This window comes from Bos indicus x Bos taurus, chromosome 6 (assembly GCF_003369695.1).
Source record: "Bos indicus x Bos taurus breed Angus x Brahman F1 hybrid chromosome 6, Bos_hybrid_MaternalHap_v2.0, whole genome shotgun sequence".
Taxonomy (NCBI): domain Eukaryota; kingdom Metazoa; phylum Chordata; class Mammalia; order Artiodactyla; family Bovidae; genus Bos; species Bos indicus x Bos taurus.
Genome location: NC_040081.1, coordinates 113,809,296 through 113,834,871, shown reverse-complemented (window position 1 = coordinate 113,834,871; position 25,576 = coordinate 113,809,296). Strand labels below are relative to the sequence as shown.

The 25,576-nt window shown below is 59.6% G+C and overlaps 1 protein-coding gene across 32 annotated transcripts in view; it reads left to right on the top strand.

The window, feature by feature from the left end:
• Nucleotides 1-25,576, top strand: part of ABLIM2 (actin binding LIM protein family member 2) — a 167,682-nt gene that overhangs the window by 59,222 nt on the left and 82,884 nt on the right. For all 32 annotated transcript variants that reach the window (XR_003511619.1, XR_003511618.1, XM_027545146.1 and 29 more), the window contains exons 3-7: nt 1,414-1,597; nt 4,255-4,370; nt 11,097-11,223; nt 14,105-14,198; nt 25,040-25,127. Coding sequence is in view for 30 of the 32 variants with exons in the window: in XM_027545146.1 (XP_027400947.1) it covers nt 1,414-1,597; nt 4,255-4,370; nt 11,097-11,223; nt 14,105-14,198; nt 25,040-25,127 (609 nt within the window). In the remaining 2 variants the exon portion in view is untranslated. The remainder of the gene's footprint in view (nt 1-1,413; nt 1,598-4,254; nt 4,371-11,096; nt 11,224-14,104; nt 14,199-25,039; nt 25,128-25,576) is intronic.

Sequence of the window (25,576 nt, the reverse complement as noted above, 5' to 3'; positions counted from 1 at the left end):
CCAATGCAGGAGATACAAAAGATGCTGGCTTGATCCCTGGATCAGGAAGATCCCCTGGAAGAGAGCATGGCAACCCACTTCAGTATTCATGCCTGGAGAATCCTATGGACAGAAAAGCCTGGCAGGCTATAGTCCATGGGGTCGCAAAGAGTCAGACAGGACTGAAATGACTTAGCACGCACGCACACAGCATGACCATAAGAAATTTCTGATAAATTGAGTTCCATGTGGACTGTGGGGTTTTTGTTGTGGAACCATTGGCGTTTTCCATCTCAGAAGCGCCTCTCTTGCAGACGGTTCTGTGGGGGAGGGATAGAAATTGGCTTTCCAGGCAGAAGGGGGACGAATGCCTGCTTTTACTGAGAGCCTGGCTCTGGGTTTTTAAACAGAGGTCCATGGTCTTGCTTTGGCATCTCCAATCGACTGAAGTTGCCCATTCTTAGAATTTCCCAGAAATGATATCCTCTGCAATCAGTTAATCTTTAAACGTTTGTTTGTGTATTTGGCTGTTGCAGCGTGGGAACTCTTAGCTGTGGGCTGTGGGGTCTAGCTCCCTGGGCAGGGCACAGACCCAGGCCCCTTTCCCTGGGAGTAGTGAGTCTCAGCTGCTGGACCACTAGGGAGGCTCCCTCGGTTCATGTTTTGATGAAAACACTTAAGCATTGATTCGAAGATGGGCTGCAGAGTTTTTCAAGACCCTGGCTTAGGGGCTGCGACGCTTGAAGACCCCAGACAGACCAGATGGCAGGCTGGTCCTCTGCAGGGAGGGGCGTGAAGGCTGCTGCCTCGGGAACCAAGCCTGGCTCCCACGTGCCCTGGGGCCTGTCCTGGGGGAAGGCGCCCCCTCCTCCACTCGGCAAGTCCCCCTCACCCAGTCCTCCCAGGGCAGGAGGTGTGTGTTAGGGTCAGTGCCTGCGTGCCTGGCCTGTCTCCCTCCTGCAGGGGCTCTGGCCTCATCCACACTGGGGGAGACGGGTGTGGGGAGTCAGGAAGCCTCGCTGTGGTCTGGGGGTGATCATTTGTCCTTATGGGATCTTCCCATCCAGAACAGGGCCTAGCACATAGCAGGTGCCCAGGTACTGACCGCCTCCCCCATCTGGTATTTCTGTGCTGGGGACAGCACAGCTGGAGGGGCTGGGGGCTCGTGGGCATCTCCACTTCACCCCTGGGGCTCAAGGAGGCAAGGAGACCCTGGACTGGCCCCCCAGCACGGCCTCCTTCTCTTCCTGGGCCAGTGTCCCTTTCTAGAGGCTTCCACTAGGAGGTCCACTCAGCTCCAGGCTGAGGGGCCCAAGCTGACGTCCCAGGGGTTCAGCGGGCCACCCCGAGTTCCCCCCGAGGCCTGCGTGTGCCCCATCAGGACCCGGGAGCTGGTGGTTGCCTGCTAACTCGGCTCCGCCTGTGTGTCCCCAGCGTGCGGCTGTGACCTGGCCGAGGGCGGCTTCTTCGTGCGGCAGGGCGAGTACATCTGCACGCAGGACTACCAGAGGCTGTACGGGACCCGCTGCTTCAGCTGCGACCGCTTCATCGAGGGCGAGGTGGTGTCGGCTCTGGGCAAGACCTACCACCCCGACTGCTTCGTGTGCGCCGTCTGCCGGTGAGCGGGCCCGCCTCCCTCTTCCTTTCCTCTCTCCTCCCCCTCCTCCCCTCGCTCCCCCTCCTCCCTCCTCCCTCCTCCCCCTCCCGCTTCCTTGCCTCCCTCCTCCGCCTTCCTTTCCTCCCCCCTCCCTCCCCCTCCCTTTCTCCCACTGGCTCAGGGCCAAGCGTGGCAGACGGACCCTGACCCTGCACGGAGGCACACCTCTGTCCAGCCCCACGCCCTGCGGCCCCCCGCTCCTTGCCACACAGGACTGAGCCCTCTCCCAGGGACGCAGAGGTGCCGAGGCTGCCAGCCTGTGGCCGCCGATGGCTTCTAGGGCACTCTTCCCTTCCCCCGCCCCGGCCTCCGCGGCCCCCTTGGCCGGGTCCTGTCCCGTCTGCCGCCTCACGTTGGTGCCACGATGCCCTCGCTTCAGCCCCTACGAGCCCACCCACTGCCACTCCCCTCTCCTCTGCTGTCCGGGAGCAGCCCACCCGTGGCCCCCGCCCCTGGTCTGTGGGTGCCACAGTCCACCAGGCAGCACAGGCGTCTTCCCAGGCCCCTCCTGTTCCAAACTCTGCCCAGCTTCTGCCCCACTCGGGCCCAGAATTCGTGTGCCCGGTGTTCCACCAAGGCCTCCGTGCTGGGGTCCCTGCTTCCCCCCAGCCTGTCACTGCTCCACGCCGCCCCCATGGGCTCCACGAGGAAGTGTGAGCCGCCAGCCCGGCTGAGAGGAGCGTCATGGTGTGTTCCAGTCCCTGCGCTCCTTCCCTCACTCGGTCACCTGTGCAGGCGTTTCTCAGCGCCTCCGCGGGGCCAGGCCCCGGGCTGGCACTGCTGACTGGAGCTGCCTTAGCCGGACCCTGCAGGGCACAGCGTCCAGCGACATGGGGCCACAGCTAGACTGGCCTCCCCCGGGGCCTCTGCCCTCCCTCTCTCCTCATGGGCCCGCTGCCATCCTGGCCCCACAACCCCGCTGGGCACCGTGTCCTGGAGCTGCCCGATGCGAGTGCCCATGGGCAGGGGCTGGATCAGACTTCTCTCTGGTGCCCAGAGCCTGGCACGGAGCAGGTGGGCAGTGAGTCGTCCCTGGAGGCAGACTGAGGGGCTCACCCTCAGCCACAGGGCCGCACCCACTCCCCTCTCTGCCCTGCACCTCTGGGGCTCGGACAGGGGTCAGCGGGCCGCCCCCTCCCTCCCCCTCCTCCTCTCTCCCCTTCCCTGTGCAGCCCCAGATACATCGCTTTCAGGAGAATGTTCCATTTCTAGAAAACAAAGACTGAAAACCTCCGGGTTTGTTTTCTCTCTGTTCTCTGTCTCACCCCACCCAGCTGCAAGGGGACTTTTTGGAGCACTGTTCCTGAAGCTGTTTTCTATAGTTACAGCCTCTGCTCCAGACGAAAATGGGAGCTTTGTCAAGGGCGGGGGAAGGTGCTGAGCCGGGAAGCCAGGATGACAAGGGGCATTTCTAACGGAGGGCCACTGTGTGTCATGGCAGCCTGTCTGGGTCGAGTTTCCCCAAGGGTGATCTGCATGTTTGATTTCTCTGTGCGTAGCTTAGAGACGTAATCACCGCGGGTTTGAAGGGTCACCTCTGTGATCCACCCTTTTAAAAATAACAGCTGACGGCTCTGTGGTTCTGGAGTCACCGGGCCTGGAGTTATCCATCCACTATAAACAACTAGAAAACAAACCAAAAAAAAAAAAAAAAATAGACAAAACAGTTGTTTTGGGAGATACTGGGGCACAGGCCCAGGACTAACAGAGGAGTCGAATGCCGGGACCCCGGTGACCACCCAGATTCTGCCCACAGGCTGTTTGTTGAGCCAAGGAGGGTATGGCGTCCTCCCTGGGTTAGGAGAGAGCGAGACAAGAGACAGAGCTGCAGCCAGACCAGCGTGGCCGAGGGGAGAGCGCCGTGCAGAACGAGAGTGCGAGAGAATCGTGTAGCGCTGCCTTCGGATCCTGGACCACAATGAACAAAATCCCAGACTTTAAAATAAAGACAGAAACCCAACGTGCGGTTTTGCACGCTCCTAGCGGCCGAGCTTTCTGCAGGACCCAGGCAGGAAGGCACACCACACAGAGCTGGCCCCAGACAGGCCTAGGTTTGACTCTGGCTCTGAAAGGCAGCAGCTGTGTGTCCTTGGGAGAGTTAACCACCTTCTCTGAACTTCAGTTTTCTCACGGATAGAGGAAAATGGAGACCCATGTGGACAAGCTCGTTAAACAGCTGTTAGAGGAGGCGGGAACTAAGAGTCTGTCATGGAGCCTGGCTGGCAGCAGTAGTTCAGTACATGGCATTGTTGCCTTGAGTGCTGAAGTGAGCAGCGTCCCGGGTAGTCAGAGGAGGCGGGGTTGGATGCGGGAGGCCCACAACCGAGACTGCCCGGTGGCTCGGTGGCTGGCCACTGTGTGTAAGTGCCAGCCGGCCCCCGCCTGCCCTCCCCACAGCCCTGTGGTTCCGCCTGCTGGTGTGATGAGGAGACTGCAGCCAGGCTGTCCAGTGACCAGTCTGAAGTCGCCTGGAGGGGCCGCGGTGGCGCCTGCACGGGGAGGCCCTGCGTCCCGGGCCTGGTCTCCGGGGGAGGTGGCTCATGGTGTCCAGGCTGGTGCTCCCCCAGGAGAAGAGCTGGGTAGGGGGTCCTGGCTGGTAACGCGCTGTTTTATTTCAGGTCGCCCTTCCCGCCGGGGGACCGAGTGACCTTCAACGGCAAGGAATGCATGTGCCAGAAGTGCTCCCTGCCCAAGTCAGCAGGCAGCAGCGTGCCCCTGTGCCAGGGCCTCTGGAGTAAGTGGGCGAGGCGGGGCTGGGGGGGCGGTCTCTGCGGTGCCGGGAGGGGGCTGACGGCACTGGGACCCAAAGTGGAAGCAGTGGGAACGGATAACTGCCGTTAAATGTGCCGCAGGGAGCCGGGGCCAGGGGTCTCTGGGGCGCTCCCGCCTCCGAGCCTTGGCTCAGCCCGTGACGCCCCCACCCCCGGCCCCCATGTGCCCTTCCGCTTTCAGCCTGGCTCTAGGCCCCCTCTTCCAGGAAGCCTTCCGGCCTCCTCTGGTCCTCTTCCTCTAGCACCCACACTCGTTCACAGCTCCCACCGTTCATTCCACAGCACCCAGAAGCCGTAGGGAGGGCCATGAGGGGAGCGGTGCCCTCTGGGCTCCTGTAGTCTGCGGCTCTCTGATAACTGGTCCATCCCCTGGGAGCTGAGCCAAGGCATGTATGCAGTGGGTGCTCAATACATGCTTAATGGAGAAAGGGGTTGTCAGGAGCCTGTGGGCATGGGACAGAGTGAGAGCAGGGCGGGGGCACAGAGGTGCTGGCCTCACGGCCTGGGTGGCTGTTCTGGACCAAAGATGGGACAGAGGGGTGGGGAGGGAGCCCAGCACTCCGGGACGGCTCCTACAAGCTCCCACTGCAGAAACGGGGTGTTCAGAGCCCACCCTGCATGCAGGGTCCCTGCGGTGTCCCCAGGGCCAGGGCCATATGTCCTGAGACAGAGGAGGGGTTTGTACTGACCCCCAGAGCCAGCCCCTTGCTCACAGTCCCCTCCCCACCAGCCCACCGTGTCCCTGACACTGAAATCTGCACAGAGAAGGCTGCATACCCTTCTGGGAGCCAAATGTTGGCTTCAGGGGCTGGTAAGAATTTTATCTGATAAGTGAGGTGAAGCCTTCATCCCTGGGGAGGCAAGCTCACAGCAGGCCCCACTGGTGAGGCTGTGGCTTTGGGGTCTGCTGGGAGAGGTCTCCAGTCACAGCTTTCTCTGCGGCTGAGGTCTGGATTGATTAAAGAATTTGAGGATGTGCTCCAACAAACAATCCTATTATCATTTAATCTGAAGTAGCAAAACAAAAACAAAAAAAACTACAGCATAATTCAAAAGGCAGGGATTAGTTTGAACAGTTTGTCCAGAGCATCCTGGCAGCTAGAGTGAAAAGGGAAGCCTGTCCAACCACAGACTCATTGTCTGAGACTTCTTTTTGAGATTTTTAAAAAAATGCCATGGGCAGAAAGGCTGCCCTGTCCAAATGGAAATTTATTTTAAAATATCAAATTTGTGTTTTCAAAAACAAATGCTTGCTTGACCCCTGGCTGGTCTAACAATATAAGCTGCCCCTGCTCCCAGCCCACGGTGATAATCTGCAGCTTAGGACCATTTTTGTGCCTTGTTGTTCAGTCGCTCAGTCATGTCCGACTCTCTGAGACCCCACGGACCACAGCACGCCAGGCTCCCCTGTCCTTCACTGTCTCCCAGAGTTCACTCAAACTCATGTCCATTGAGTCGGTGATGCCATCCCACCATCGCATCCTCTGTCGTCCCCTTCTCCTCCTGCCTTCAGTCTTTCCCAGCATCAGGGTCTTTTCCAGTGAGTCGGCTCTTTGCATCAGGTGGCCAAAGTATTGGAGCTTCAGCTGCATTTTTGTTCCTGGAAAGCACTGATGTCCATCACCAGCTCGTGGCTTCTGTGTGGACGTCTACACATCCCAGTTCCTGCCTCCTTTTGTCCCCAGAGCAACCTAAGGGCAGGGGTTCCTCCCTCCTTCTCCAGGAGCATACGTTCCCTGAGCCTGGCGGGGAGGGCCAGATGTGCTGGGTGCCCAGTGTCCAGTGAGGGACAGGTGGGGCTGAGGTTTGAGCCAAGCCCGTTAAACTCCAAAGAGGGGAGCCTGCCCCGCTATGAACAGAGGCTTTTTCTGAGATACTGTTTGATCTGAAACTTGAAGCACAGGCTTCAGGAAGTAGGCATTGAGGTGAGGGTACTGCATAAGCTGGGGACAGCCGCCACCCCCATGTGAGTGGACAAGGGGGCTTCTATGTGGGGGCAGGGGGTGGAAGTGACTCCAAAGAGACCAAAATCAGGTGGCAAAGCCATACCAGAGGGCTCCAACTGCATCCTGGAGGCAGTAGGGAGCCAAAGATGGCTACTGAGGGAGGGTGTGCCCACGTGGGTTGGGAGCACTGGGAGTGTGAGCCTGAGGAGCGGTCTGCCCTGCAGGAGGTGGCGGGGGGGGCACCCTAGGGGAGGGGCCCAGTCCCTTCCTGCCCCCTCGGCCCCTTCCTGCATCCCCCGTCCTTCCTGCCCCCTGGTCTTTCCTGCCCTCCTGTCCTTCCTGCCTTCCCGGCCTCTTCCTGCCCCCCCCCAGCCCCGTCCTTCCTGCCCCATGGTCTTTCCTGCCCTCCCGTCCTTCCTGCCCCCCGGTCCTTCCTGCCCCCTGGTCCTTCCTGGCTCCTGTCCTTCCTGCCCCCTTCCTGCCCCCGTCCTTCCTGCCCCCCGTCCTTCCTGGCTCCTGTCCTTCCTGCCCCCATCCTTCCTGCCCCCTGGTCCTTCCTGCCCCCAGTCCCTTCCTGCCCCGAGTCCCTTCCTGCCCCCCGTTCTTCCTGCCCCCTTCCTGCCCCCGTCCTTCCTGCCCCCCCTCGTCCTTCCTGCCCCCCACCGTCCTTCCTGCCCCCCCCGCTCCGTCCTTCCTGCCCCCCATCCTTCCTGCCCCCTGGTCCTTCCTGCCTAGGGTGGACAGCTGCAGGTGGCCACCTTTGGGTGCTGCCTTCCCCAGGGGAAGTAAGAGTGACTGGCTCCTCCCGTGGGAGTCTCGCTCAGTCCCAGGGCCCTGCACCTCCCTCCCCCCGCTCTCTGGCCTGAGTCTGTTGCTTAGTAACAGGATCCATGCTTCTGGCTGGGCGCCAAGGCTTCCTGGGCAGGGATGCGCCCCTCCCCCTGGGTGTCCACCACTTCCCTTCTTGCCTGAGCCTCCACGATGCTGCACCCTGGGCTGCCTGTCCCAGTGCCTGGGAGAGGGTGTCCTCCCAGAGGGCCCCCTTTTCTCCCAGCCAGGCGCCCCTTTTCCAGGCTGCCCCCTGAGTCTCCAGCTCTGAACTGGTGGCTGGTTGGAGCTGGTCACAGCCTCCTGGGACGGTCCAGGAGGCTCCTTTGCTTTGCCCATGTACGGAGACCGGAACCAAGGCTCTGAGCAGGCTTTCTTGACTTGGGTGCTGTTGACCTTTGGGGCCTGATTCTTCTAAGCTGTGGGGGTGACCTGTGTTCTGGAAGGGTGTGCGGACCACCCCTGGCTTGGCTCACAGAGGCCCAGCGCCACGCCAGTTGAGGGGCAGCTCTGAGGCCAGGCTGCATGGAATGGACCCTGCCTCTCACCACCTGTGTGCCCTGGGTGAGCGGTATCCCCGCTCTGGGCCTTGAGGATGGAGGTGGGGTTAGTAGTGGGTATGGGTGGTGGCCTGGAGGGGCAGCCTGGGGCGGGGGCAGCCAGGAGGTGGGAACCTGGGGCCTTGGATGGGGCAGCTCTGTCTGAGTTGAGGAGCCCCCGTGGTTCCAGCCAGGATGGGGTCACACCCTGAACCTGGGGTCGCCCTCGGATCGAGGACCTGGAGGCCAGGAGAGGCAGGGGGTGGGGAGAGGGGCAGGAGCGGGCAGGGCCCTGGCACCGGGGCCTCTGCTGGGTGTGTGCTGGTGAGGAGCTACAGGCGGGCTGGGTCTTCACTACCTGGGCAGAGGCCCTAGGCTCCTCCGTGTCTTCTGCCTGCGTGACTTTGCTCTGTTCACGTGCTCAGGGGTGGGTGATGGGGCCAGAGCCTCAGTTCCCCTTTCTGGAAATGGGGTGAATCTCTCCCGTGGTGCGGCTGTGAGGTTCAATAAGGGGGTAACATGGAAAGATGAGGCGGGGACCAGGCCCCAGGGGAGGAGCAGGCCCGCCAGCTGCCTTATGGGGTGCAGCGGCTGCCTTGTGGGATGCATCTGCCTTGTAGGGTGCCCGGAACCAACATCCCTCCTGCCCCACCCCCACCGCATTGCAGTCATGGCCTGGGGGAGGGTGGGATGCACTTCAGTTCAGTTCAGTTCAGTCCAGTCGCTCAGTCGTGTCTGACTCTTTGCACCCCGTGGACTACAGCACTCCAGGCCTCCCTGTCCATCACAAACTCCCGGAGTTTACTCAAGCTCATGTCCATTTAGTTGGTGATGCCATCCAACCATTTCATCCTCTGTCGTTCCCTTCTCCTCCCGGCTTCAATCTTTCCTAGCATCAGGGTCTTTTCCAATCAGTCAGGTCTTCGCATCAGGTGGCCAAAGTGTTGGATCTCAGCTTCAGCATCAGTCCTTCCAATGAATATTCAGGACTGATCTCCTTTAGGATGGACTGGTTGGATCTCCTTGCAGTCCAAGGGACTCTCAAGAGTCTTCTCCAACACCGCAGTTCAAAAGCATCGATTCTTCGGCGCTCAGCATTTTTTATAGTCCAGCTCTAACATCCATACATGACTGCCGGAAAAGCTATAGCCTTGACTAGACAGATGCACTTGAACATGCTTTATCTTTCCCAGTGGCTGCTCACAGCTCCTCCCACTCAGTCCAGTTCCTTGGAAAAATCCCAGGTCGAGCCCATAATTTCTCAGGCACTTTTAAGAATTAGAACCCAGTGGGTTCCTTATCAAAGGTCACTCTCTGATTTGACCCAGAGCTCCCTGACCCAGTTAGATCTGAGGGGACAGTGGGCTTCACCCCACTCCCGCCCCAAGACCCTAGCTGGGGCTCAGAGGCCCCCGGCACGTCCTGGGTCTCATGCACCCTGTTAGTGACAGGGCTGAGCCTTGAACCCGTGATCAGGCCTGGCAGAGGAGGGGACACTTGAAGGGAAATGAGGAAACTGTCTGGAAGATTCTAGAAGATCATGCTGGGGAAGGGACCCAGGCCCATCCTGCTGCTGTGATGGCCGAGCCAGGCCCAGGTTGCAAGAGCGAGACCTGCCAGGTGACCTCTGCCCCACCTCTGCCCTGGGCTGTGGGGCGCACTCCCTCAAGGACATCCCGGCATTGACAGCAGTTGTCGACTGGCTTCCTCACACAAGGTTCCACCGTCACTGACAAAGCAGTGCGAACCCATGCTGAGCTCCAGATGTTTTCAGAAAAGGATGATTGCGTCTCCATGACAACGGTCCTTGCAGCTTGCTCTGGCCTCCGTGTTCACAGCTCACTGTTAATGAGACTGCACCCCGAATTCAGGGGGGATGAGTGAGGAGGCTGGGGTTAGGGGGACGTCCCCCGGCAGCTGCAGGTGGCACGTTGGGCTGAGCCTCGGACCCTGCCCTGGGGGAGGGCGCGCTGCTGATGCGGCCAGAGGCAGAGAGGAGACGTGGGCTTCCTCTCAGCAGTAGCAGGGGTAACTCCAGTGTTCACGTGCGCTTATTCGTCTATCAAACGCATCTTCCAGCCCACAGGCCTCCGTTAATCTTCTTCACCCCCTGACAGCCATGTGAGGCCGGTTCCTTTACCGTCCCCATGAAGCGCGTCCCTGTTTTAGCGGGCACAGAGAGGTGAAGCGACTTGGTCACTGTCACACAGCTTGGCGGGCAGCCTGGTTCCAAGGTCCGTGTTTCCAGCCACTGCCAGTGGTCTGCCTCCTCCCAGGTCTGCCTGGCACAGTCCAGGAGGCTCTTTTGTGTTGCCCACTTGGGGAGACCCGAACGGAGGCTCCAAGCAGGCTTTCTTGACTTGGGCACTGTTGACATTTGGGGCCTGATGATTCGTTGCTGCGGGGGTGACCTGTGTGCTGGAGGGTGTGCAGAGCATCCCCGGCCTCCAGGCTCCAGGAGCACCCCTCCCCACCCAGCTGGGATGGTCAGAATTGTCTCCAGATGTTGCCCAAAGCCCGGGGAAGCAAAATGGCCTTGGTTGAGACTGGCAGAGAGTGTGCGTGTACCCGGGGTCACCTGCTAGGTGAGGGCCCAGGGTGGCTTGATCAGGGATGGGTATGGCTGGAGTGGCAGAGCGGAGGGCCGGCCAGGAGCCCAAAGCAGGCTGGGGGCCGTGGGTGGGAAAGCACCAGTCACCTGGGGACCAAGGCACTGCCAGGGGCCTGGTTCCAACCTGGGCTGGGACCCGGACCCGGAGTGCAGGAGGAGGTCAGAGTGTCCGGCGTCCGAGATGCGGCACAGAAGCTCAGAGGCCAGGCTGGAGGGCTTCCTGGAAGGGGCGTTACGGCAGGCGAGCACTTGGAGGTCAGGCGTGGGGGCCTCTGACCTCTCTATCTCTGCACCTTTCCTAAGGGGGCACGGTTAGGGTTAGAGTTCACCCGCCCACAGAGGAGGGCAGAGGGGCCACCAGAGCTCCTGCCATCACGGCACCCTGCGGCCCAGGGACCCTCCCTCTCAGGACAGCCCCCAGTGCGAGGGGCCTCTGTCCGAGTCCACATCTGCTTGCCGAGGCCTGGAAGCCCATCTCTGGGAGGCGGGGCCTCCATCGGTTCATCCAGGTATCCCTGGCTCGCGGTCCGGACTGCATGCAGTCAGCGCTCAATGCATGCAGGAATGAGCTTCAGGGTTTGTTTTCCACATGGTCACATCGGCTGTTGTGTAATAGCGTCCTCCTTCAATGCTGGACGCTCCCCTCTGTCCTGCCCGCTGTCCCTGCCCTCATGGCATGGGCCTGACGTCCCAGTGCTGCGGGCACCCGCAGCCCCGCGCCCCTCGCCTGGGAGGATGACGTCTGTGCTACGTTCTTTCTTCCAGGTTGTGGGGGCTGCGGAGCCGAGATCAAGAATGGCCAGTCCTTGGTGGCCTTGGACAAACACTGGCACCTGGGCTGTTTCAAGTGCAAGACCTGCGGCAAACAGCTGAACGCGGAGTACATCAGCAAGTGAGTGGGCGGGGCCGGCCCACCTGCGGCGTGGAAGGGGCGGGGCTCCTCCTGTGTCCAACCGGCGCTCTTGGCCTCAGCCTCCACCCCAAGTCTGCAAGGCGAGCCCCGCCAGGACGCCAGGACTTGGCCTGTCTGTCCCAAAACCCTTGTCCTGCCCCCCCACCAGCCTGGCTTCCCTGACACAGAGACGCTCATTTCTGTTCAATGAGCCATGGCGTTAGGGCTCCCGCCTTTGACCTAGGGGCAAGCGCCGTCCCTGGGTGTCGCCCTCCCTGTGGGACCTGCCACCCTCGCTGGTGCCCGGATCCCCGACGAGCACAAAGTGGAGGTCACCCAAGGCTGCTGGCCACAGAGCCAGGGAGGGCTGACAGGCTCAGGGGTCACGGGTGCAGCTGTCCTCTGCCGTAGTGCTGACGTGGGGTCCCTGACGGGTGCTCAGGGTACAGGGGTGGCTGGTTTGGGGTGCGTGGGGAGGGAGCTTGTACAGATCAGGGTCCGAGCACCTGCTGGTTGGCCAGGAGGGGGCTGCATTAGAATCCCCAGAGACCCCAGGGACGGCAAGCCTTCCGACAGCACAGGGGAAGGAAGGGTCGTGGAGTGAGCTCACGGAGCAGCTTCTCTGAGGGCAGAGCGGCTGTCTCCTGCCAGTCAGGGGCATTTGGGACAACTTCTATCAATGGCTGTGCTGGTTCTTGATGCTCTGGGGAAACAGAACCATCACAGGAATTGATTGGGATAAAAAAAAAATTCCTGCAATAAAACTGCAGAGACCAAAGCACACACACGTGTACATGCGTGCACTGTCCGTGAGGTGCGTGTGCGCCGGGGATCCGGTCACTGCGTGCACACGCGTCAGTTTCCTGGCGGACCTTGTCCGCTGATTCTGTCAGGTGTGTGAGCTTTGGGGAACCCTGGGGAAGGCTCTCCGGGTTCCTCTGTATCGCTTCTTACAAACGCATTTGGACCTACAGTTATCTCAAAGTCAAGCGTTGCCAGGGAAACCAATATGAGTCTCTGTCCAGGCTGGGTCAGGCTGGGTGAGTTTCTGCTTCCTGTTTCAGAGTAAGGAGAAGGAGTGAGTGACATGCAAAGGCGGCCTTGGGGACCGAGCACTTAAAATAAAATGCTTCCCAGCCCCCAGAGTGCAGCAGCTCACCCACACAGTGTGCGTGTTACTTAGCAGCCTCCGGAACTCAGGAGGAGGGGCCTTGGGGTTGCCATGGAGACGTTTTCTTTGAACCTCCTGTGTTTGCTGCATGTACAGCCTTTTTGAGGGGCTGTGATCGGGGCCCTGAGGTCAGGACATTCGAAGGTGGACCCTAGGGGCTCAATTGACATGTTCCATCGCCTGTGCAAGGAAGGAGTGCTTTCTCAGTGGGACTGCGAGAAGCACCAGGACCCCACTCCATGCCTGTCTACTCCTGCCAGCGTCCGTGGGACCCAGACAAGGTCCCGAGCTTCGAGGAAAAGAGGGTGCCATCAGCTCCTTCTGCTAACAGCTTGAGAAACCTTCCCTTCTGTTGGCAGCTGAGCAGAAATCAAGACCAAACTGATGACATGGCAACACACCAGCAGTGCTGGGGGAGATGGGCCCGAGTACCAGATGCCTCCATCACCACCCACTGTGCAAGCCACCTCCACACCCGACTCCTGATGGACCGGGCCCGGGCCAAGGGCGCCGTCCTGGTTGGCAATGATGGTGACAGTGACAATGGCCTCAGCCAGCAGCTGGCAGGTGCCCGCCGAGTGCCAGGCGCTGGTCATCCCTTGTCATACACAGACCATGCTCTTACGACCCCTACTTCACAGACAGGAAGCTGAGGCCCAGGCAGGTTAGGTGACCACTGGGACTGGGGATCTGAGTGCCCGCCTGTCCAGTCACCACTGCCCAGCCGCACCCCACCCCACCCCACATGGAGTGCTGGCACCGTCCTGACACCATCCCTGCCACGTGCCCCGCTGGGTCGACCTCATCGTGATAATTACGATCAACTTCTAATGAGCTCTGACCACATGCCGCACGCTGTTCAGGCCTGTGCCTGCCTTCCCGTCCTTTGACACCCGCAGGTCAGCTGTGACCTTGCAGCCCAGTGCAGGCAGCCCAGCGTCTGAGCAGCCTGCCCGCAGCTGCCCGGATGGATACTCAGGAGCAGCGCCCACCAGTACTTCCCTCTCGTCCATAATCCCCAAAGCCTCAAGCTACGCCCTGCACAGAGTTGGCCCGCCACACACGGGCAGCATGAACGCGTTGCGTGTGGTTCTCCAGCTCCTTCCCAAGCAGCGCAAGGTCCAGGCCACACCTGGGGACAGTGAGGGTCAGTCCCAAGGCATACCTGCCCCACCTAGCATCTTGTCACCCCCAGACCTGGTCTCCGACGTGGGCAGCTTTGTCAGACCCCCTTGTCGTCTCACAAGCATGCCCCAGAAGGAACAGAAAGCCACCAGATGAGGAAACAGACCATTTTACACCCGACCCAGATGTTGAACATTGGACAGAACAAACTGGAATGAAGAGTCGCATCTGCAGAAACTTCTTTTATTTCCCAGACGTGGCTTTGGTTCTTTGGGCTGTCTGGAGCCCTCCACCAGCCCCTCGCTCACCCCTGGGCAGGCGGCCCCACTTCTTGTACCTTGGTTTCTGCACCTGTGAAATGGGACCATGTTTGTGGTATTTCTTATCGGGCTGCTAGGAGGACTGAGGGGCCGTGCTGAGCCCAGTAAGTGCTCAGCACACGCCGTCCAAGGGCCCGCTGTTATCTGGAGTAGGAGGCAGTGGGCGTTTGCCCCTTGGACACAGCCCCTCTCCTTAGTGAGGACTGTTGGGCCTTGGGGGTCCTCAGGGTGCCCCCGCCCGTCCTGACTGCCGGCTCTATTGCAGGGATGGGCTGCCCTACTGCGAGGCCGACTATCATACCAAGTTTGGGATCCGCTGTGACAGCTGTGAGAAGTACATCACGGGACACGTGCTGGAGGTGAGGAGGCCAGCTTGGAGGCGGGGCTCGGGACCCGACCCCGCAGGTTCCGCTGCTCTAAGTCCTGCTCTGGGCCCTGGCACCTGCCTGCCCTGCTGGGACTTAACCAAGAGGATCCGAAAGGATTCCTTTGTGCAGGAATCCACGCCCCTGAGCCTCTCCCTCCCTCTTCCTCCCAGCTCTGCCAGAGGACACAGTCCAGGCTCTGCTCAGTGAGTGCCGCCTCCTCCAGGAAGCCTTCCCTGCCACACTCTCTCAGCTGTGCGATCCTGGTTCAGCCCTTTGGGATCTAGATGGGAATCTGAGTCTTGGGGGTTTTAAAAGTGAGCCTGTACCCCTTAGCTGTTCCTCCCCCACACCCCGAGCCCATGGCAGCGCCAGCCTACTAGTGGTTTCTGTAGAGTTTCCACTTCTGGTCGTTTCCTATAGATGGAGACGTACGCCCTGCTGTCCTCTGACGGCATCTGTCTCACAGGTGCCTCGTTCATGAGCGCGCTTCCGTATTGCACCGTGTCTCATCACAGGACTAGACCAGAAATGTGTGAGCTGATCTCTCGTGTTGGACACAGCACGGCTTTCCACCCTTTGGCTATGATAAATAACACTGAGATGAGCATCTTTTTTTATTGTCTTTCTAGTTTTCCTGAAGGTTAGTTCACGGACGTGTCGAAACCGAGCGAACAACTGTGATCGTTTTCAGGGTTCTTGAAAGTTATAAAGTGCTTTCCAAAAAGTTTATTCTGACCTCCCACCCTGGGTGTAATCTCCATGAAATCCTGCGCCAAGTGAGGATGTGAACCTTGCTGTCGTATGCCCCCCTCCCACCCCTAGAGGTGCTGAATTTTGTCATTTTTAACCAATCAGAGTTCTCCTTGAATTTCAGTTCCCTTTCATCAGCGTTGCCTGTTTAAACACTGGGGTCAGTCAATCAGAGTTCTTGCACTGCAGTTACCTTTCATCAGACTTGCCTGCTTCTGCTCTGGGGTCTTCGTGTTTTTCTGACGCAGTTGCGCAGATGGTCACATGATGAGATGGTTGCCGTCCGGTCTGCCAGACGTCTTGTGTCTTCTTGGGTGGTGAGCAGGCTGAGTGTCCGTACCCACATCCTCTGAACGTGGACGAACGCTGCATCCCTCCCCCGCACCCCACCATGACACCTTACCTGGCGCCCCTTGTCCTGGGCCTCTCTCCTCACCCAGCCCTTTGCTGCAGATCCTGCTCTGGGCAGTCAGCTCCCCTCCCACCCGACCCAGCTGTAGGACCGAGGATTCTGGAGAATTCCCCCACCAGGGCCCTACCTGCCGCAGGGCTCCAAAGACTGTTCCAGAGCTTCCGAGCTCCTTCCTCCTGGGGGCTGCTCCCCGACCCACCCCAGCCTGCCAGCCACAACCTCCCTTGTCTGAGATTTACTGAGAGTTAACGAGAGGGAGTCCAAGATCACTCAGGGCTATCTGCGAAGCTTCCTGGTCAAGGCTCTGTCCCTCCTCCCGCTCACACCCTCTCACCTATTCTTGGTCTGAACCCACCCTGCCTCCCTGGGGGCCCAGACCTCCCCTCTCACAAGCCGTCCTCCCCTCAACTCCCACCCCACCTCCTCTGGGGCCTGACCCTGCCCTGCAGTCCCCCTTCCTCCCTGGGGGGCCCCACCTCCCCTCTCATAAGTCATCCTCCCCCCCATCCCCGCCTCTGGGACCTGACCCTGCCCTGCCGGCTCCCTTCCTCCCTGGGGGCCCAGACATCCCCTCTCACAAGCCGTCCTCCCCCCAACTCCCACCCTGCCTCCTCTGGGGCCTGACCCTGCAAGTCCCCCTTCCTCCCTGGGGGGCCCACCTCCCCTCTCACAAGGCATCTTCCCCCCCATCCCTGCCTCTGAGGCCTGACCCTGCCCTGCAGTCCCCCTTCCTCCCTGGGGGTCCCCACCTCCTCTCTCACAAGGCATCCCCCCAGTGGCTCCATGAACAGCTCCCATCCCCCTCTGCTGTCCCCACCGCTACTTCACAGTCAAGTGTCTCCATGGGATGCTGACCTGCCCCTATCCAGCACCCCCACCTCCCTCCCCAGGGCATGCTCTGCTCACCTCCCCCAGGCCCGTCTCTGTGTCCGGGAGAACACGTGCTAGGCCAGCGGCCACCCCCACGGGGGGCCGAGCCCACCTGAACCCAGGCTGCCCAGCCAGGCCCCCCGTCCAGTGCCTGTTCTTGCCCGCCCCCCGGCCTCTCTCCCCGTGGAGTCGCTGGTGGGTGCTGTGCTGCTTCGGTGCCACCCGATGCCCTGAGTGGGGGCCTCTCGGGCTCTGTGGCCTGTGGGTCGCTGCTGCAGATGTGTGGGTGGGATGCTCCTGACCCGGACCCTGTGGCTGCCCTGCCTCTCCCAGTCCTGAACCTGCCGTGTGCCTGCGGAGCGGCCCCCATCCTCAGAGCGAGCTAGCATCTCCTCGGGGGACCCTACAGGACGTCCCCCCAGCTCGGTGGTGGCCCCCGGGGGTAGCGGGTGACGTGAGGGGTCTCCCCTGATGGATTGGGTTCGGACGGCAGGGAGGGACCCGTCTGCCTGCTCCGTCTGCCTGTTAGCTCCCTGATTGATATTCGATGCTGGGCCCAGCACAGGCTCCGGGTTTGGGCACTGTGAGTGGGGCGTGCCCTGGTCCGCCTTGACCGTGAGAAGCAGGAGGAAGGCAGGTCTGCGGTGGAGGGTGCAAGAACCTCCCGGGAAGATTAATGCTTTGTTTTCGCCCCTGCGGGTGAGCTCCGGCGCGGTGGTGGCTGAGTCGTCGGCGGGGCCCCGCGCGGCTCAGAGCATTCTCCGCGAGCCGGCTCCGCAGCCGGCTCCGCAGAAGGGGGGCGGCCGTCACCGCGGCGGCGCTGCCTGGGCTCGGCCCAGAGCCTGCCGGCGACCCGGCTGGCCAGGCAGAGGGCTCTTACTTGGGGGGCGGTGGGGGGGGGCGGCAGGTGGCCGGCCGGGGACAGGACCTGCAAACAGGACGAGAAGGATCCAGACTGCCGGCTGGAGGGTGAGGGTGTCCGTTCCTGCTGGCCTGTCCCCGGAGGGGCGCTGGAGAGGGGCCTTGGGAAGGCGGGGGTGGGGGTGGGGCGACTGCTTGGACTGGGCTCTGGTGCCAGGACTACATGCAGGTAGGAAGCTCCCTGGGCCGGTGGGGAGGCCGTGCTGGCAGAGGGTGGGTGGGCTTGCTGGGAGCCGGGCTGATCAGCAGGGGTGAGACCCTTGAGGCACCTGCCACCACCCCCCACCCTGCCGACTTGCCTCCCAAGAGGCTCTCCTCTCCAGAGCCCGAGTAGGAGAGCAGCTCGGGGCCCCTTCCCCGCCTGCAGAAGTCTGCCGCGTCTGCGTGCCCGGGCCTGGAGCCATCTCATGCAGGCGCCTGCCCGCCCGCGAAATGTGCCTTTGACTCCCTCAGCCACGCTAAATACTCAGCATCCGCTACCCCGTGTTTGCCTGCATCCTGCGTGTCTGGGGTGTCTGTCCCCATGAGCCCGCTCCACACTGGGTCCACAGGGGACCCGGGAAGGGCTGACACAAGCCCCCACCCAGTCGCCGGCTGGCTGGCTGTCTGGCCCCCTGGAGCGTGGGAGCAGCCCTGTTGCAGGGCTGCCTCCCGGGGATGTAGTTGCTCTGTGGAGCAAGCTGGAAAGTGGGCTGGTGGTGCGTGGCCAGGGGACAGGGCTCTGAGAAGACCAACCAGCGTCTGGTCCTGAGGGGAGGTGCCCAGTGAGGGAGTGTCCCTGGCTCGGTGCCCCCATCACCACCTTCTCCTCTTGTTCTCACTGGTATTAGCAGGAACAGGTGGGAATTGGGGGGTGGGGGGTGCGGGGACTTCTTGCTCAGCCCCACCCTCCTTAACCTTGGTCCTACCTGCCTCCTGCAGCCTGGCTGTCTCCGTGGTAACGAGAAGCCCAAGGTCCCTCTGGAACCACTAATTAATCCCCTCGTTCCTTTATTGCTTCCTCTCTGCTTCCCTTCCTCCTACTCCTCCTTCCTCTACCCTCCTCTCACCTTGCAGACCCTTCCTGAGCACTGTCCCACCCTGGCCTGGGGGCTGGGCTCCCAGGGTGACCGTGGTAGGAGTTCCTCTGCCTGGAGGCCCCGTGGGGGGTGCGGGGCTGGTCACCTGAATGTTTCTCCATTTCAAGTGGACCATCTCCATGACTCCAGAGCTGGCAGATTTGTTCTCCCCTCTCCTTTCCAGCACTTTCCTTTTCACCCTTATAAGCCGGCAGGACTTTTATCACAGAGAGAAAGCAAGCCCCGACTCTGGACAAATAAAAGCATTTCCTAAGGACAGAGTTGAAGTCAACTTTTCTCTCTCTTTTTAAAATTTAATGAATGTGAAGTCAACTTCTCCAGGCCCTAGCTTCTCTCTCTCTCTCTCTTTTTAAAGTTTAATGAATGTGTTTATTTTAAAAACATGCTCAGAAGGAACACTTGTCATAAAATAAACCAAAAATCATCCGTAATGAATGTCATCACCCAGAAAAAAAACTACTGTTAGCATTTAAATGTCATCCTTGCTCATTGTGTCCACACACACCCACAGAGACACACATACACACACTCAGATACACACAGACACACACACACAGACATACACATAGACACACACAGACGCACACACTCAGATACACACATAGGCACACAGATACACAAACAGATATACATAGAGACACACGAAGACGCAGATATACGCACGCACACACAGATTCACATACACAGACATACACACTCATAATACTCACACAGAGATATACACCGGCACGCAGACACACACAGATAGATGCGCAAACAGTTACACGTGGACACCGCAGACACACACATGGAGACCCCGTGCAGGCACACGCTGACTTGCCTGCAGCCTGACGCCGCGTCCCCACTCAGCACCAGCAAGGAGCAACGTCTCCACTCCTTGTCTTCAGCCATCAACGTCACCGTGTTCCCAGGCATCTGGGTTGGGGAAGCCTTGCAAGGACCTTGGGCCGATGTCCTCACTGCAGGACTTCTCAGAGCCTTGATAGCTGAGGTGTCTGGAGGTGGAGTGTGTTATCTCTCTGCTCCCACACTCTGACCAGAATCCCCCTGTCGCCTAGGACCCTGTTATGCACGACGGGTGGATGCTCTTTCCCCATTCCGAATGTCTTTATGAGATACCCCCTCTGTGTGCGGCTCTGCTCTAGGGCCTGGGGACAGCAGAGGACGAGGGGACGCGGCTCTGTCCTGGAGCAGTCTCCCCAGATCGAGTGGGGGTGAAAGAGGGGCAGGGCCAGGGGGCCACGCCAGCCTCGACATGCTTCCCTGAGCCCCTGAGCCCAGCATGAGCCTGTCCGAGGCCAGTAGCATCAGCCGTGGGTCCAGGCTGAGTCAGGGGCTCTGGGGAGGGTCTTTTCTTTGCTGACATGGCACACAGCCAGGCTCTTCTTTTTGGGGTGAAATCTCCTTGGGCGGGTCTGGGGTGGCAGAGCCCTCTGTGTGGGCTCCTTCACCCTGCCCCCACCCACCCCCGCCACATGCTTCTTGCTAAAGGTTTTTGATGAGCTTCTCGGTAAATGTCATTTGATCTGCGTGCTCTGATTAGATCTTTTAAGATCTGGATCCGGTTCTGGTCATTCGCAAAGGAGACTAAATTAGCTTCAAATCTGGGGATGTGCCAGAAGCAGCCACAGGGAGCTGGCCAACCTGGGCTGGGGGGGAACGTGTTCCCTACAGGGCTGGCCCTGCGGGGCGGGGCACCCAGGGGAGGCCTCAGAAAGTAGGCGGAGGCCAGGCCGGCTCTCCTGAGATGGAAGAGGCCATGGAGGTATCTGGGAGGAGCAGGAGGTGCCTGCCTCTGATGGGCTGCGGGAGGCCCAGCCTCTGTGCTCCCCACATGGAGGAGGGAGCTGGGAGGGCTGGCCTGCTCCTCTCGGCAGGTAGGGGAGGGGGCTGGGGACCCAGAGGCTCTGCCATTTCTCCGTGGTACCAGCCTAGCCCAATGCGCTTGGAGCACTTGGAGCCCTCCCCTCTGCCTGGGGGTCGGGGAGGAGCAGAACCCGCTCAGTGCCCCAGGAGGCTGTGCTCCTAATGAGCCTTGTTCTGCCTGATTAAAGACGACAGCCACTTGTCGGAAGGCACGCAGCATCATTGTGAAGGCACACGCTACAGAATCTCATGGGCTTTTGATCCCCTTGGTAATCTGGGCCACCCTGAGTCCCACCTGGGTTTAAGGGGCTTGTGCTGCCTGCCGGGGGTGGGGGCTGGGGGGTCGGCGGCACAGTGACCCCCAGGGGCTGACAGCTGAGGCCTTTCTTGGACAGTATTGGGAGGGGGGCGATGGAGCAGCGGGGTGCAGCCATGTTCCGATGACGGCGAATGCCCCGGCTAGCGTGGGCACACCAAGACAGTACCGAGCATCGACGCGGACTGATGGAAAGCGTGAAGACGTGACTGTGTTTGACCTTATGAGCCTGTCTTAGTCAGCCTGGGCTGCTATGCTATGAACGCTAGGCTCAAACAATAGACACTCATTTCTCACATTTCTGGAGGCTGGAATTCCGAGTTCCAGGTACCTGCCCTTTGGGTTCCTGGCTTGGAGATGGTCGCCTTCTCCCTGTGTTCCCCCATAGCAGAAAATGCTGATGCCTCATCTTATAAAGACACTGCTGCTGCTGCTACTGCTGCTAAGTCGCTTCAGTCGTGTCCAACTCTGTGCGACCCCAGAGACGGCAGCCCACCAGGCTCCCCCGTCCCTGGGATTCTCCAGGCAAGAACACGAGTGGGTTCCCATTTCCTTCTCCAATGCATGAAAGTGAAAACTGAGAGGGAAGTCGCTCCGTCATGTCTGACTTTTAGCGACCCCATGGACTGCAGCCCACCAGGCTCCTCCATCCATGGGATTTTCCAGGCAAGACTACTGGAGTGGGGTGCCATTGCCTTCTCCATAAAGACACTAATGTCCTTATAAAACACCACAGGGGCCCCAAGTGTGGAGACTTGGCTTCTTTTTATGGGTAGATCTATGAACAGTCCTCCGTCGTGTTTATCACACTCGCCCTTTGACGCCCCTGTGGGCTGGTTCTGCCTTCTGGCTCTTGGCGGTGATGCTTCTGTGCAGATTTGTGTGCAGGTTTTGGGTGGCCGTGTGCTTTTATTTCTGTTGTTCTCTTCATTTTTCCTAGGTACGGAGGAGTGGAATCGCTGGATTATAGGGTAGTTTTATGTTTACCTTTTGGAGTCACTGCCACCATTTTCCCAGCAGCTGCACCATCTTGTATTCCCACCACCAATGTGCAAGGACTCCAATTTCTCCACATCCTCACCAGCACTGGTTATTTTCCATTTTGTTTTATTTAAATTAGACCTGGTGACCCCAGTGGTAAAGAATCTGCCTGCAATGTGGGAGACTTGGTCGATCCCTGGGTCAGGAAGATCGCCTGGACAAGGGAACGGCTACCCACTCCAGTATTCTTGCCTGGAGAATCCCACGGACAGAGGAGCCTGGCAGGCTACCGTCCGTGGGGTCTCAAAGAGTCGGACACACCTGAGTAACTCACATGTTCCCTTTCACCGGTGGGTGTGAGGCAGGATCTTGTTGGCATTTGGATTTGCCTTTCATTAATGACAGTGGTGATGAGCATCTTTGACTCGCTCTTTGGCTGTTGCTGTATCTTCTTTGGAAAAAAATGTCATTTCACGTCGTTTACATGTCTTTTAACTGAGCCCTTATTTTTTTGTTGTCGAGCCGTAAGGATTCTTCATATATTCTGGATCCTCAGCCCCTATCAGATCTATGATTGGCAGATATCTTCTCCCGTCTGCAGTGTATCTCTGCACTTTCTTCATAACGTCCTTTGACACACACACGTTTCTAACCTTTACCAGGTCCAATTTGCCTCTCGTGTTGCTGCCTCTTGTGCTCTGCACGTCCTACCCGGGAGTCCACTGCCAAGTCTGGGGTCAGCAAAATGTACCCCTGAGGTTTTCTTCTGTGGTTTTGTACTTTTGTGGGAAAACTCTTGATTGGCATGTAACACACAGCAGAATCCATGAATCTCACCTACTGGGCACACCCAGGCCACCAGCACCCCGACCAGGAGGACACACGCCCAGCATCCCAGACGCCGCCTGGGGCCCCAGCCACCACCCTGATTCTACGTATGGCATCTGCTCTGCAGTGTGGTGTCCGAGGCCTTGGGTCTGTCTGAGGCCTCCGTGTTGATTGCTCAGGGAGCGGGGTTGTTGAGGGGAGGTGCGTGTGAGCCTGGGGTGCACGCCGCAGAGTCAGGGACCGCCCAGCTCAGGGCAGGGGTCACAGGACCAGACTCCTGGCTCTGCCCCTCCTGCGTGACCTTGTTCAGCTTCCTCTACCTCTCTGCGCCCTGATGAAAACGAGGCTAGTCACCTACGTCCTAGGCTGTCCCAGGGATGAAGACCCGTTAGCGTGTGAAGGGGCATCCCCTTGCTCCTTGCTGAAACAAACAGCATCCTGGTTGCTGCTGTTTTTGGAGCCGGGGGTGAGGTCGTCTGCCAGGGGCTGGGCTGGGTGGTGCTTTCCAAATCAGTTCAGTTCAGCTCAGTCGTGTCCGACTCTTTGCAACCCCATGGATGGCAGCACGCCAGGCCTGCTTGTCCATCACCAACTCCCAGAGTTTACTCAAACTCAAGTCCATCGAGTCGGTGATGCCATCCAACCATCTCATCCTCTGTCGTCCCCTTCTCCTCCCGCCTTCCATCTTGCCCAGCATCAGGATCTTTTCCGGTGAGTCAGCTCTTCGCATCAGGTGGCCAGAGAATCAGAGTTTCAGTCTCAGCTTTCCGAATGGAGGGAATCGGGTAGACGCGGGGCCAGCTCCACACGGTGGCCGCGGGGCTGTCTCTCCACTCAGCCTTAATTCTCCTTGGTCTGGCTGGGGTTTCAAGCCTGTCATCTTCGAAACTGTCCCCGCGGCTTTCTCTTTCCACCTGCCTCAGTGTGGGCGTGCCTTGCGGATATGCCATACAGACCCCCAAGTGGCTGTTGCAGAATTTCTGCTGTCTGACGTCATGTGGGTGGGTTGTCCCCTCTGCCCGCCGCCGAGAGTGAAGGGGGTGCCTGCCTGGGGAAGGCGTGAGGACAGGTCAGAGGTCACGGTGTTTAGAGCGTGTGAGTCCTCAGTTGACAGCGGAGACCTGGTAACAGGTGGTTTCCACTTAAAGCCAGGGCTGTTCCCACCCCTCCACTTTCACCTCGGGGTAGGAGCTGCTCTGAGCACGTGGCGTTTTCACCGAAATGGCAGCTTCACCCTCGTTCCGTTGGGCCCAGTGCTGCCTCGTGACCTGCTCCCCAGGTGGATCCCTGCGACCAGGGGTTCCTGCAGTGGCCCCATGCCAGTCCTGCCCTCGGAGGCTCACTGTCTGGTGGGGAAGAGTTTCCGAATGAATTGTCAAAGCCTGTGACCATGGGGCTGTGGGGGACCCCGAGCAAGGGAGCAATCAGGGGCGGCTTCCAAGAGGAGGTGGCATTGGAGAGGCGTTTGGGAACGTTCTGAGTGGCCCCAGGGGGGAAACAGCCCTTGGCCTGGAGACACTGGGCCGCGTGGACTGGCATCTCTGGCCCCAGGCAGGAGAGGAGTCTGTTTTGGATATTTCTTCCCTGATACTCAGGCTTGTCTTGTGGCTCAGCTGGTAAAGAATCCGCCTGCAATGCAGGAGACCTGGGTTCAGTTGCTGGTTTGGGAAGATCCCTGGGAGAAGGGAATGGCCACCCACTCCAGTGTTCTGGCCTGAAGAGTTGGATACGACTGAGCAGCTTTCACTTTCAACTTTTCCCCCGAAACTCAAGGATTACCTGGTTGACACCAAAGTCACCAGTGAGGAAGGGGCAGGAAAGTGAGATGCTTGTAATGACCTTTCACCTTGACACTTAACTGGTGCAGGAGCGAGTGTTCCTGACTCAGATTCGTGGAGAGGTGATTAACCTTCACATCTCAGCAGACAGTGAGCGGGGGTCGTGTCCACATTTAGCAGCGGGCTGCCCCACCTGCGGGTTGGGAAATAGTCACTGTACCATCATGCTGAAGACAGTATTTTGGGGTGATTTTTTTGGAACCGTGTAGAAATAATCCCAGGTGTGGCTCAGCTAGTAAAGAATCTGCCTGCAATGTGAGAGACCTGGGTTCGATCCCTGGGTTGGGAAGATCCCCTGGAGAAGGGAAAGGCTACCCACTCCAGTATTCTGGCCTGGAGAATTCCATGGACCGTATAGTCCACGGGGTCGCAGAGAGTCGGACGTGACTGAGCAACTTTCACTTTCATGTAGAAATAAGTCAAACCTGCCAGTGTCCTTTGTTTTGATAATTTTGCTATTTTAATGAAGTTGGATGAATTTTAAGAACAATAAAAACAGTAAAACACTCATGGAGAAAAGTGAGCAATACAGAGATACGAAAATGACCCGTCGTTTTCACCCCGCCTGTCCTGTCCCTCCCCCTGGGGAAGTAACGTTAGTTTGGTGTCCCCTCTGCTCCGAGATACAGAGGTTTGGGGACCTGGCCCCTCTCTGCCTCCTGGCGGTGGTGGAGACAGGAGAAGTGGCTGCTTCTGGAGGCGGGTCTCTGCTCCCAGGCCTGGCCCCCAGTGGACAGGGGCACGTCCACACACACACACCCTGGGCAGCCTGGAGCGTCACGGCCCCGACCCATCCCCACGGGTGTGGACTCTCCCCGCACGGCCGGTCACCTGAGCACCTGCGTCGGTGGTGGAGGGGGCGGTGGCTGTGGCTCAGCTGCTGCTGCTGCTCCGAGCCCCCGTCCCCGGCAGACACCCCGCTCCCTGTGCTTCTTCCCCGGCAGACACCCCGCTCTCTGTGCTTCTTCCAGGCGGGGGAGAAGCACTACCACCCTCTGTGCGCGCTGTGTGTCCGGTGCGGCCGGATGTTCGCAGAAGGCGAGGAGATGTACCTGCAAGGTAAGAAGAGGAGCGTGCCGCCCGGGGCCCGGGGCGCCAGACAGGCACTCGGGGACCGCGCCCTGTCCCGGGCGCGCGGGCGGCTCAGTGAGCTTTCCCGCTGGTTAGGGAGCCCCGCCTCCCAGTGGGGCCGAGGGTCAGGGCCGGCGGGCTCTCCCCACAGGGACCCTATTCAAGAGCAGGACCCAGGACTGGTGGACGTGTGGGTCCCAGTAGCGTGTGGTCTGTGGTTGCTTCAAGCCCGTCCTGAAAGGCCCTTAGCCCAGGGTGGGGTGGGCAGGCAAGTCTCAGGGTTTCCCACCACCCCTCCCCCTACCCCTGCAGGCTGATGAGGGGGTGTGGAGGCCACGGGCTGCTCCTGAGGCTTCTTTCCCGGCCAGGGGTGTCACCAAAGCGCCGGTAAAGAAAGCTTTAGAGGAAGGCATGGCCAACCTTCTCACCCATTCCGT